The sequence below is a fragment of the Montipora foliosa genome, chromosome 5, assembly GCF_036669935.1.
Source record: "Montipora foliosa isolate CH-2021 chromosome 5, ASM3666993v2, whole genome shotgun sequence".
Taxonomy (NCBI): domain Eukaryota; kingdom Metazoa; phylum Cnidaria; class Anthozoa; order Scleractinia; family Acroporidae; genus Montipora; species Montipora foliosa.
In genome coordinates, this window is record NC_090873.1 from 23,226,085 (window position 1) to 23,238,561 (window position 12,477).

The 12,477-nt window shown below is 42.0% G+C and overlaps 2 protein-coding genes and 1 pseudogene across 2 annotated transcripts; all 3 read left to right on the plus strand.

Moving 5' to 3' along the window:
- Positions 1 to 448: 448 nt before the first annotated feature.
- On the plus strand, positions 449 to 1,488 carry LOC138002486 (QRFP-like peptide receptor; annotated as a pseudogene).
- Positions 1,489 to 7,761: 6,273 nt separating this feature from the next.
- LOC138002487 (uncharacterized) lies at positions 7,762 to 9,941 on the plus strand. Its single transcript, XM_068848523.1, has 2 exons — positions 7,762 to 8,952; positions 9,048 to 9,941. Exons 1-2 carry the CDS (start codon positions 7,762 to 7,764, stop codon positions 9,939 to 9,941), a joined length of 2,085 nt encoding a protein of 694 aa, XP_068704624.1.
- A 552-nt stretch (positions 9,942 to 10,493) lies between these two features.
- LOC138002488 (uncharacterized) lies at positions 10,494 to 10,997 on the plus strand. The gene has a single exon (XM_068848524.1). It carries the CDS (start codon positions 10,494 to 10,496, stop codon positions 10,995 to 10,997), a length of 504 nt encoding a protein of 167 aa, XP_068704625.1.
- Positions 10,998 to 12,477: the final 1,480 nt, after the last annotated feature.

Genomic DNA, 12,477 nt, shown 5'->3' on the forward strand with positions numbered 1-12,477 from the left:
AAACTTTAGTCAAATGAGATTGTAAAATGCAGCTTACAAGCAAGGTCTCCCTGATAATTACCATCAAGATTTACCAACTCAATCAAACTGTTTAATGAAGATCTCCCACAGAGTTCTACAAAATTTGTATTCTGACCGTTTAGGTGAATCTTCTTATTGAACGGGAAGAAATAAGTCGGCCAAATGACCAGGTCACGTGACATTAGCAAGCAAAGATGGGATTCAAGTATTCACTCAATTTGAGTTTCATAAGTCAGTTGTGAAAGAGAAGGAGTATAGAGAGGATATATGACGGTTATTGACTCGTCAGTTTGGTTCTGGTTAGACGCTGGATCTCGAAGTTGAAAATCGAAAAAGTTACAGAAAAAAAGAGCAAAACGAAACAGGAAACCTTTTACTTAAAATTGATCTCTTCGCGACGTTTCTACACGGGCTCAAAACGGAAATCATGTCGGTTAACGAAACGGATTTGAACAGTTTTCGAGACTTTAAAAAGTATACGATCGAGCGAGTAGACGTGGTTTTTGCTGTTCTGTATTCGTTGCTGTTGATCGACGGGTTCCAGGAAACTGTCTCGTTATAACTGTGGTTCGCAAAACAAAAAGTATGCACACGACCACAAATATTCTTCTCGTCAACTTAGCTGTCAGCGATATTGTCATTCTACTTTGGTGCCCAAGAACCTACAGCTTTGTTTTTTACCCCATACATCCTTCAGGAAAAACTGGCGATTATATTTGCAAAATGTTCACAGGCAACGCTATCATAAGTGTGGCAATAGCCAGCTCTGTCCTAACACTCTCCGTTCTGGCCATAGAACGCTACCACGCACTGATGAAGCCCATGAGGACGGGACTTCGACTAACCATTGAACATGTTAAATACGTTGTCTTTTTTATTTGGATCGGAGCGATCTCAATAAGCTTTCCGGATTTTTCAGAAAACAAGTACAGTCAACGATATGGAAGGTGCATATGTCCATTCAGTTTGGAGGCCGCTTCTTTACTTCGCACTCATGTTATTTGTACTGTTGTATTTTTGGGTTTCGTACCGTTTGTCGTTTTTGCGTACTGTTATTTCCAAATCATCCGAGGGTTGTTTTTAGGCCACACTGTCTGTGCGGAGGCGCCGTCGGGCAATGGAGATGATCGTACCAAACAGTGGCTAGCTAAACTCTTAATAAGCGTAACAGTTGCGTTTTACGTTTGTTTTATTCCGTACGGCTCCTTTATTCTATACATCGCGCTGGAAGACCGCCGCAAACTTATCTCTAACCAGGAAACTCTGTCTCTTCTCTTACGTGTGTTTGAGTTTTTGGTGACCTGCAGTTCCTGCTTAAATCCAGTTCTTTACGCGTTCCGCAGCTCAAATTACCGGGATGGTTTCAAGGCAGTTTTTACCAAACACCCTGCTGTCCACTCCAGTAGATTTGCATCTGTAAATGTTGTGCGCAACCGTGACAATTCTGCAGCTGAATCAGATATTTAAGACTTGCGAAGTATTTACCAGCGAATTCGAAGTTAATTTGTTTCATTTGAAGGTATGATCATGCATGACAGCCTCTTCAACTAAAAAGATACGAAGGATTTTTTAGATTGGTCAATATTTCCTGCCGCCCCTCACAAAACAAGAACTTCAATTGTAAAGCACCTAGAACTTATTTATCTTCCAACCGATAAACAGGAAAGAAGACATAATTTTGTTTATTATTGGGTATTTAAGACCTTTTTGCATTTTCTTTTCTTTTTCTGTTTTTTATGAGTTTTTATTATATGGCTTGTGTTTGTAGCCGATATAACGCCCGCTCTGATTGGCTAATTGTGACTGAATTGTAGGGCATTATTCTCCCTTATTATATGGTTCTGTCTCACAAGGACTGGGAACTACCAAGTTCACGAATTTGATTGGCTGAAATCGATATTGACCGCGGTCTAGATTTTCCCATCTAGACCGGCATCTAGTCCGGTAGTGTTTTGCGGTGAAAAGATGCAAACTAAAATGCAAAAATATTGAGTATTTTCTTCTACCAATATTTATTTATGGAAGTGCCAAACAGCATGATGACAAAAGAGAGGATGGCGAGCAAACTTTGACAGAATTAAGTTCAGCTCATCGCCACTCATCGCCGTTCGCAAAAATGTCAGTTAGTACAAGCCAGTTACATTAAACGAATTAAATTGTTCTAGTTTGCCATATAATAAACATCTTATTAACCGAGCTTAGTCAGTCTGTATGGGAGAATCTTGACCGAGGTCGTGAGTAGAGACCGAACGCAGTGAGGTCTGTACTCACGACCTCGGTCAAGATTCTCCCATACAGACCTCCTGCTCGGTTAATAAGAGCTAAGTAACGCCCACGGGCCGATTACGGGCTTGCAAGAACAAAGCAAAAGGTAATTAAAAAGCCATATAATAAACTACTTACTAACCAAGCTAGCTCGAGCCGTACTGGGGAATACTGGCCCTCGGTCGTTTTTGTACGGACCTCGCTGCGCTCCGTCCGTACTGCCACGACCTCGGGCCAATGTTCCCCAGTACGGCTCTCGCGCTCGGTTAGTAAGAAGTTATTATTAATTTCGTATCACGGTAGGTCATTAAATTGTACAAATTTACGTGTACATAATCATTATTTCAATCATCCTTGACGGTTTGAGTAAAGAAGGTTTTAGTTTGCATTTAGTGAGCTAACATCACTGGCACCGAGATTTCTTTATCAACGATGATGAATTTACGTAACTTTCTACTTTCTATGTTTCAATCCGTCTTCAGTTGAGTTTGACTGTCAAAACGTTCACCATAAATCATGATAGTGACAAATTATTAATATTCCTTCCCCAATATATTTAATCTGTGAAACTAAAGTGGGCCGGCATTTGAAGCTTTCAATTAAAGCGGAAGGCAAAATCGTAGAAGGCGTTTATCATCCAACAGGCATTTCAATTATATAGTTCTTCATCGGACTCCTGCATCAACGCTTCTTGCCTTATTGTACGTTTGACAACAATTTCAATTGCTGGGTTTAGTTCAGAGCGATAGTGTCTTAAGCAAAGAAACTAACAAAAAATACAGGATATTTTAAACTCCACGATGTTACTTAAGGTGTATGCACGATAGTGCCAATAGCCTGCAGAGCACGCGTTTTTTGGCAGGCGGACGCTTGTTCATGGTCTAAAGCTCGTAATGGGCCGTCATTTTGAAAGCATACAGCCGGTAGAGGATTGAGACGTTCATACTGTCCTCCTCTCACTGAGTGCAATTTTTTTGCCTGGCCTCAGGACTCTGTTAGTCATGCTATCCAAGATGTCGACCAATAGTTCTTACTAAAACAAAAATACGCCTGCTTTGCAGGCTATAGTGTCTATAAATATATGGGTTATTGACCAAGTGTGAGGTCAAGATGGCTGAATATTGGCCAAGTTTTTTTTTTGCGTGTTTATGGTCGAGGTCCATAAACACGCAAAAAACGAAGGAGGCCAATATCCAGCCATCTTGACAGAACAAGCTCGGTCAATAAAGGATTTACTACATGACTTAAAACACCAAAAAATGATCTTTGATCTTGCGGGAGCAAGCGAGAAATCCCGAGTGGGAAAGATAACTCCATCTTGCCCGCTAGGGTAGCCAATCACAGCGCGGGATTTGGCTCATCTTGCCTGCTCACGGAGCTAGTCTTATAATAAATGTAAATAATACTCGCGTTAACGTTTGTTGTCCGCTTAGAGATAGAAAAAATAATGCTGAGTGGGAATTATGGGATCTAGATTTTTATTCATGGATTGAAAATAGTGGGCTGGGAGAGGATTAGTCTTCAGCCTTTGGTTTGATTGAAACATGGGTTTATGGGACACTGACATGTCAAGATATTTTTAGGGAACTAGTTTAAAACACAGCGAATTTTGACGCTTATTACTAATAATTAGTATTTTGGATCAGATTAATATATTTCTTCTTAACTTTTAATTCACTAAGAGTTAGGTGTCCCCAATTAGTTTACGTATATGTAAGCTAGATCTACCTGACATATTAATAAAGTTATTGATTGATTGATTGATGGATGGAAGCGAGGAAGCTGAGGAAGTCTTTTGTGTAAGCTCGGAGGTGATGTAACCTGCCATCACAGATAATGTTTGCCTGACGTCTGTGTTCGCAGGGTAGAAATGGTGGTGTTGCGTGTGAATGGAACATAAGCCCCCAGAGGCAACGGCCGAGAAGAACGACCTCTGGGCAGTTTGGAAGCATTCGTAGTAGGGTCAATTTCTCTAATCGGCTATTTCTAGTATTTGAAATTTTTGAAATGGTACGGAAGAACTGAAAGTCTATGATTGAAGGACTTCCTTCTTATTTCGTCAACGGGAAAGAATTGCATTGTATTCTATGGAGACGATAATGACATTGAAATTAACTAGTCAGTGAGTAGGCTGACTTGTTTGGGACATCGAACGAGTGATTTGGCGGCGGAGCTACCAGCGGGCGAGATGAATGGGGCCATACTCGCTCCCTGGCGGCTCCAACTCCAAATTATTCGCTCAATGCCCCAAACAAGTCAGCCTGCTTGCAGGCTAACATTGATAAGGGTATATTTGTTCACGAGGGGTTTCTTTGGGTGAGTTTCTGAGTTTTTTCAAACTTTTCCGGTTCGCAACATGATGGCTCAAAATGTGCTTTTAAAGTGCAACTAAACTCAAATATTTTTTGTTCCTAATATAAATTTCCCATCCAAAGCAAACATATGTCACCATTGTCACCCACAATTTCGCTTTTTCTGTGCCGTGCAAGCCACGTAAACTTAGCAGAACAAGCAGTAATTTGGACCAACGACCATGATGTGAGAGGCCTGGGTCTATTCTCGATTTTACGTCACACACTGCTTTGCATTCCTGTTTCAAGGAAATTTTGTGGGCCAAATTACTGCTAGTTTTGATAACTTTGCGCGTCTTGCCCGGCAGATAAAAGATGCCCGCGGCAGAGTTTGAGGTAAGAATGGCAAAACATGTTTACTTTTGGTGGGCAATTTAATATTGTAGACGAAAAATATTTGAGCCGTTTAGGTTAACTTTAAGTTTGTCAAAACTTCTGCAATCAGGCAGAAAGTTTATTCCATCGGCCCAGGCTGACAAAACGTTTCCTTGGAGCTAGAAGCTGAATTTGGACGTATAACTGAATGCATCGTTAGAGCGATTTTCAATTGAGTATCGACAGTAATTAGCGAGTTACCTTGGTTTATGATTACTTCACTCAGTCATTGTTTCAAATTTCTCGCGCCACTTTTTCAACCAATCCGAAGCGACACCAAAACCAATCGTGGCTCGCGCGTGCACACTTTCCCGCGCTTTGTGTCGGCTACGAGTAATTACTTCGAATTTGGATTGGTTTGCTGGATTGTCTCCGTCCTTTTTTTGGCTAAAGCAATTACTTTGGTCTCATTTGAAATCCGCTCTACCTTCTTTTTAAATTAATTGGGACCATATAAGAACACCTACGAACTTTGGGTCCCCCTGATGAAGACACTGTAACTTTTTAAGCAATATTAAAAATATTGATCAAAACCAGAGTATCATCAAGCCATGTCTTATAATTACTGTCAACCTGGTTGCAATGTGAACCCGAACTTTCGTTGGAGGTAATCTTTGTACCACATCAGCTGGCCCCAGTTGTTCAAACAATGAATAGCGCTATCCACCAGATAAATCACTATCCAGTGGATAAGAAATAGCGAAACCAATTACGCAATCTAATGGATAGTGATTTATCCGGTGGATAGCGTTATCCATCTTTTGAACAACTGGGGCCAGATGTGTTGCATTGATCAAAAAAGGAGCAAAATTTTGTCTCGTGGAGAGTAATCGAGAGTAATCGCAAGATCGTAGGTTCGACTCCTGCAAAGGAGAACTCGGATTCATTTCGTGAGTCAGCATCGAATAAGTAATAAGCCCTCTTGGCCACTTTAAGCCACTTTTGGTTTCCCGCTAAATTGAGCGAAAGCGCGCTCACCCAAGCTGATGATTCAAGGTAAGGGTGTGCAATGCATAACTGTAGTGGACTTCGCACTTTGTTTCTAATTATAAACAGCTGAAAAATTCAGGTCTTTTCAACGGGATTTAAACTCATGACCTTTGCGATGCCGGTGCAATGTTCTACCAACTGAACTATGATGCCACTCACTGAATGACTTGAATGAAGCGACATTTGTGTAAATTGTCTAGCAAAGTGCGAGGATCACTTGTCTCTTTCGTCTAATATATAGAGTTAGCCAAGCCTAAAAGCGGAGCTCCCGGGTTATTTATTCTTACTTGCCTTACTTAAACAATGAATTAACGATTTTTTTTTTGTTCAGGCGTGGCGAAGAGCAATCAAATAAAGAAAACCAAACAAAACAAAACAATCTAAAACGAATTCTTTCGTTTCTGCTCTTCTTTCTTAGGTAGTCCAGGCATCATGCGACTTTTGATGTCAGATTCAAAATTAAAAATCTTCTAAAGATATGGCAACAAATGCAATACAGAGCAAGATGCATCTCTAAAAAAATTAAAAGTGATGATGTTAGATCCAAACGCCTGCTCATTAGCGGGGTTGTATTCCTCTCTTAGGAATGCAGTTGTCAGTCTTTTAATTAGGAATTTAATGCTTAATTTATTCGTTCTCTTAGAGGTATTTAAGGCTTAATTTAGTCATTTCTAGGGTTCTCGATCGGTCATTTTCGCTTGTGAGTAGTTCTTGTACTTTCGCTTTCTGCAGTTTGTTACTTTCTTCGCTTCAAGCAGTCGATATTCAGTTACCAGCTCCTAACAAATGTAAGTGTATCTTTTCGTCGAGTTTCTGTTCACGATTAGTTCATTTTACTAAGTAATTTTTGTATTTGTTTGTTTTCTAGTCTTAACCGCTTTTCGCTTTCACCGCATGGGTTGAGTTCGCGCCGTCATAGGCAGTTGAATGAAGAATAAAGCGTGTTTGAATTTTTATCGCTGGAGTTTTGTAGTCGTAAGAAGATCACATCGTTAAGAATTTGTCCTGAGTTTGCCGAGATTTGATGGCGGCAAAAGAAGATGGTCCCGGTGGTGGTGATGTTGTCTTTGGCGCTGCTAGCGCGGCACTAGATCAAGTTATTTCACTCGAAGACCTTCGGCGGCTGAAGAATTCCAGATCTGGATATCTCTCGGTAGTTACAATTAAAAGGAATGAAATTCAAGTGTTGCTGTCCCGCGAAGGGAACGCCTCTCGCGTTAAAGAGAAAATGTCAGAGTTTGTCGCTGCTTTCCAGGAAGCTCATGTTGTATATATGTCGTACCTGTCTGACGAGTCGAGCATTTTGAGGTGCCATGAATCTTTCGAACGTGAGTCTGTTCGAAAGGATGACTTTATCCACGAAGTTCAAGGTTGGATTAAAAGAACTGAGGAAGTGGCGCGTTTAGAGTCTCAGTTGCAACCAGAAGACTCTGCAAGTCAGATCGTGTCGAGAACCTCAGCCTCCAGACTTTCTAGTAGAAAATCTCATCGTTCTTCTCGCAGTGATTCGCGTGGAAGTAATGTATCTTCATTGTCCGTGGCCAGAGCTAAAGAAGCTGCACGTGTAGCAGAGTTAAAGCGGAAGAGGCGGTTCTTCAGAAGAGACAGCTACTAGAGAAACAGAAGTTTCACCTTCAACTGGAAGAAGAACGCTTAAGAAGAAGAGTGTCACCATCCCCCCTTGCCTATTAACAACTAAAGGGCTGTTTCAGAGTCGTCCGAAGTGCTTTCTTCGCCAAGCGAAAGGGCTTTTCACGAAATGCTAGGATTCCATCAGCAACAGAACGCTCTGCAACAGCAACAAAATAAAATTGTGGAGATGCTTGCAATACAACAGAAGAAAAGTTCTCTCCCTCAGCCTCGTGTCCCTATCTTCAACGGAGATCCTATGGAATATGAACCCTTCGTAAGAGCGTTTGAGAGTATAATCGAGTCCAAGACGTCAAGCAGTAGCGAAAGGCTCTATTACCTTGAGCAGTTTACTAGTGGAGATGTGAGAGAGCTCGTGCGATCGTGCCATTATCTCCCACCTGAAAATGGTTATCAAGAAGCTCAACGACTGATCAGGAAGAAGTTTGGTGATAATTACCACGTTGTAGCTGCATATAAAACCAAGGCATTGAATTTGCCCGATGTGAAAGTAGAGGATGGCCAAGCCCTAAGTCGATTTGCCATTTTCCTAATGAGGTGCAAGAATGCCGTGGAGAGTAGTAGGAACCTAACCAAGCTTGAACAACCCGAAACCATTAAGAAGTTATCTCTGAAGTTGCCGTTCAGTTTAAGAGTAAGATGGCGGCGCTTGGTGGATGAAATCATGGAGGATCAAGGAAGGGCTATCCGGTTTAATGACCTTGCTGAGTTTGTCGACCATGAAGCTCGCGTAGCGACCAACCCTCTCTTCGGGAAGATTGTCGAAGACTCTAGGCCTAGACTCGATACACGTCGAGTTCTGTTGAATAAAGGATCCCACGAGAAAACGAAAGAAAGACGTAGTTTTGCTTCGCATGTTAACAATTGCCTGACCTCACCTGCCACCAGGGAATTGCCAAGTTCAGACTTACCTACAGTAGAAGAAGTCTCTTGCCTTTATTGCAACGATCATCACGCCCTAGAGAGCTGCAAATCTCTTAGGAGTCGCCCCTACGGGGAACGAATCGAGTTTATGAAGTCTAAGCGTCTTTGCTTCCTTTGTTTGTCCACTGAGCACATAGCAAGGAATTGTCCGAAGCGGAAAACGTGTGCAATTGTCAATTGCACAAGTAAACATTCAACAGTTCTCCACACAAATTCTGTTGCACGTTGCCCAGAAGCTAACAGTGCCACAGCAAGTACTTCGTCTCGCGAGGAGGTTCTGCGTGTTCAAAGTGCTATGGTCAATACAGGCGGAAGAATTAGTCCCTTTGTTGGGACAGACACCTCGAGGACAGCTATGGCCATTGTTCCAGTTAAAGTATGGCCTAAAGGAAATGGGACACCTGTAATCACTTACGCCTTCTGGGTAGCGGCAGTTCTTCCACGTTTTGTACTGAAGCCCTAATGTGACAGTTAGGAGTAAATGGCCAAAGAACTTTGATTTCTTTAACAACGTTGGACAGAAAGAACAGCCTCATTGAAAGTTTCGTTCTGCAAGATCTGGCTATTTGCGACCTGGAGGAGAACGTGTTTGTCAAATTGCCTCCCTTGTACACAAGACCCGAGATTCCCGTATCAAAGGAGGATATCCCAAACCAGGTTGATGTTCACAAATGGCCACATTTGAGTGGAGTGTATTTGCCGGATGTAGAAGCAGAAGTCGGTCTCCTAATAGCCAGTGACGTCCTGCAGATCCTCGATCCTCTAGAAGTGAGGCATTGTCAAGATGGCGGCCCTTACGCGTCCCGTACAATTGTAGGTTGGGTTGTGAATGGTCCCTTAGGGCGTCGTAGCCACCGCTCACGCATATCCAGTTTCTTTTCTAAGGCTGACCACGATCTCAACCAGATGCTGAAGGACTACTACAATGGTGATTTCCCCGAATCCAGTGCAGATGATAAACCTGAGATGTCCCAAGAGGAGCTGCGTTTCTTAAGGATGCTAAATAGTACGGCAGTTCTGAAAGAAGGTCATTACAAGATGGCTTTGCCATTCAGAGATCGTGAAGTCGCGGTGCCGAACAATCGGGTACAAGCTGAACAGCGAGCGCTATGGCTGAAGCGGAAGCTCCATGGTAACAAGAACCTGTATGCTGACTGCAAGGTCTTTATGGCTGAGATTCTAGAGAAGGGCTACGCCCGTGAAGTTCCCATGCACACGCAAGCGTTAAACTGTGTAAAGTGGTATATCCCGCACCACGGCATCTACCATCCTCGCAAGCCTGGTAAAATACGAGTCGTTTTCGACTGTTCTGCGAAGTTTCAGGGAACGTCGCGCAATGATCTGTTGCTCAAGGGTTCAACTTAACGAACACGTTGTTCGGTGTATTGATGAGGTTTCGCCAAGAAAGGATAGCAATCAGTAAGTTTGATCACATAAGTGATACTCTAAAGGAGTTGCACTGGTTACTGGTGGAGCAAAGAATAATCTTTAAGATTAATCTTATTTGTTTTAAGATACTTAACAATTTAGCTCCTGATTATTTGGTTGACCTAATCCATGTTTATGAACCAGCGAGGTACCTTCGTTCAGCTTCAGACAAGTGGCGTCTTGTCATTGAACCCTATAACTTAAAGACATACGGTTTAAGGGCTTTTTCAGTCATTGCCCCTATACTCTGGAACGATCTGCCTATTGACATCAGATCAATTGATGATGTAAATAAGTTTAAATCTAAATTGAACACCTTTCTGTTTAAGCGAGTTTATGAATTATCTTAGTATTCTCTGTAATTTGGTGATTATGCATTTTATGTGTAATGATTTTACGATTTTTATTTTTTAACCCTTGAAGCATTGTAAAGCGCTTAGCACTGAAAAGTATAGGCGCTATATAAATATTTATTTATTATTATTTATTATGGCGGATATTGAAGCGATGTTTTACCAGGTTAGAGTAGCCGAAGAAGACCGAACCTTTCTCCGTTTCCTGTGGTTGCCTGAAGGTAACCTGGACGAAAATCTCGAAGAGTATCAGATGGTTGTGCATTTGTTGGGAGCAGCTTCATCTCCAGCATGTTCCAACTTTGCCCTGCGAAAGACGGCAGAGGACAACAGCGACTACTTTCCAAGGGAAGTTGTAAGCTCTGTTAACAAGAACTTTTATGTAGCCGATTGCCTGAAATCTTTACCATCAACTGAAGAAGCTTTACAACATGCAAGTGATTTGAAATGTTTGCTGTCAAGAGGTGGATTTCATCTGACCAAATGGGTTAGTAATAGTCGCAGAGTCCTTGATGCCATCCCTGAAGCCGAGCGCGCCAAAGAAGTAAAGAACTTGGACCTTAGTAAAGAAAATCTACCATTCGAAAGAGCCCTTGGAGTTCGATGGTGCATAGAAACGGATACTTTGGGTTCAAGATAGACCTGAAACATAGCTCACCCACACGAAGAGATATCCTTTCGGTTGTGAGTTCAGTTTATGATCCTCTTGATCTCGCTGCACCGTTCGTGTTGCCAGCCAAACGCTTGCTTCAATATTTATGCCTTACCTCCTGGTCTATTCCAGCACAAAGATCTACTTTCAAGACGCCGTTGGAGGCAAGTGCAGTATCTCGCGGATGTGTTTTGGAGAAGATGGTGCAAGGAATTTCTTCCCCTTTTACAGATTCGTCAAAAATGGGTTCGTCCAAGGAGAAATCTGGCAGTTGAAGACATCGTCTTAGTCGTAGCCTGCGTGGCAGGCCGTAGAAAGGAGCGCCGGAGTGTAGGGAGGAAGGGAGGAGGGACGGGCTGCAAGGACGATATTGTTTTCTTCATTCCGCCCTCTATTTAAATATGCAAAACCCACTCAACTGTGGAATGTCTGGCTGTCATAATTATCCAATCAGAATCACGCCGCTTTTTTGGCAGCAAATTCTGTACCTGTTTCCGGTTTCCGTATGTCTTGTTTCCTTTTTTTGCGCTAGAAAATGAAATAATTTGAATATCTTTGGAGGATGGAAAAAGGGAAAAGAGGCCGGCCCAAAAAAGAAAACTATTGTAACGATGTTTGTAGAGTTTGCCGGGCGAATCTGAAGGTGACATATGGGAACTGTGTGGCGAAATCGTGTGTAAATATATTTAAACCGTTTGCGAGAAAAGAAATATTCGGAGTTGTTTTGAGCGGATCTCTGAAGAACGTTGGGATAACAGTGATTGCTTCTCACAACGAGTCGCAAGTGGCCTGCAATGCCTGTTATCGGAAGATCAAAAACTTGCGTGAACTTTTCCCATTCATAACCACAGGTTTAGCGCTGAAGAGAGAAGAAAACAAGGAGAATTCCGAAGGTTCGAAGAGAAAGTTACTCGACGTCTTGTCGCCTGCAGCACGCAGCAGTCCTCCTAATCGAAAAAGCGTAAGAACTAATTCTCCTGAACTAATTCTCCTGAAACAAAAAGAAACGAAAAAGTAATGGAGAGCAAAAAATCTCTACAATTTGACGACCGCGGAAAATTAAAACCGGCGATTTTTTTAGAGCAGTTCATTGCAATGTGTTGTCTAAATGCAACATCGACGATTTGGATATGTCGTTTGTATATTAAAATATACAATCCCTCACCTTAAACCGGTCCATGTTTCAACTGTATGCGACTCATCCACAACACAAGCCACTAAACTGCTACTGAAAGTAGTGTTCTTCTTCAGTGATTGAAGAAATCGCTTATCTGTGACACTTTCCGCTGATGCATAGACAACATTAAAATTCCCTCCTTCGATGTCTTCCAAATTACCTAGCTTTTGAGCCAAATTACAAGCAGTCAAATTCATGGCTTCGACTTCCATAACCTGGTCGTTAATGATACTGACAAGAGGCGTTATGACTAACAAAGAAGCATAATTTCCTGCTCTTTTCGCGAGCAAC

Excerpts from the sequence above, each read along its gene's own strand:
- LOC138002487 (XM_068848523.1), top strand. The coding sequence starts at position 7,762 with ATGCTAGGATTCCATCAGCAACAGAACGCTCTGCAACAGCAACAAAAT. Across the intron at positions 8,953-9,047 it reads TGGCCATTGTTCCAGTTAAA|TTAGGAGTAAATGGCCAAAG; the intron begins GTATGGCCTAAA and ends CTAATGTGACAG.
- LOC138002488 (XM_068848524.1), top strand. The coding sequence starts at position 10,494 with ATGGCGGATATTGAAGCGATGTTTTACCAGGTTAGAGTAGCCGAAGAA.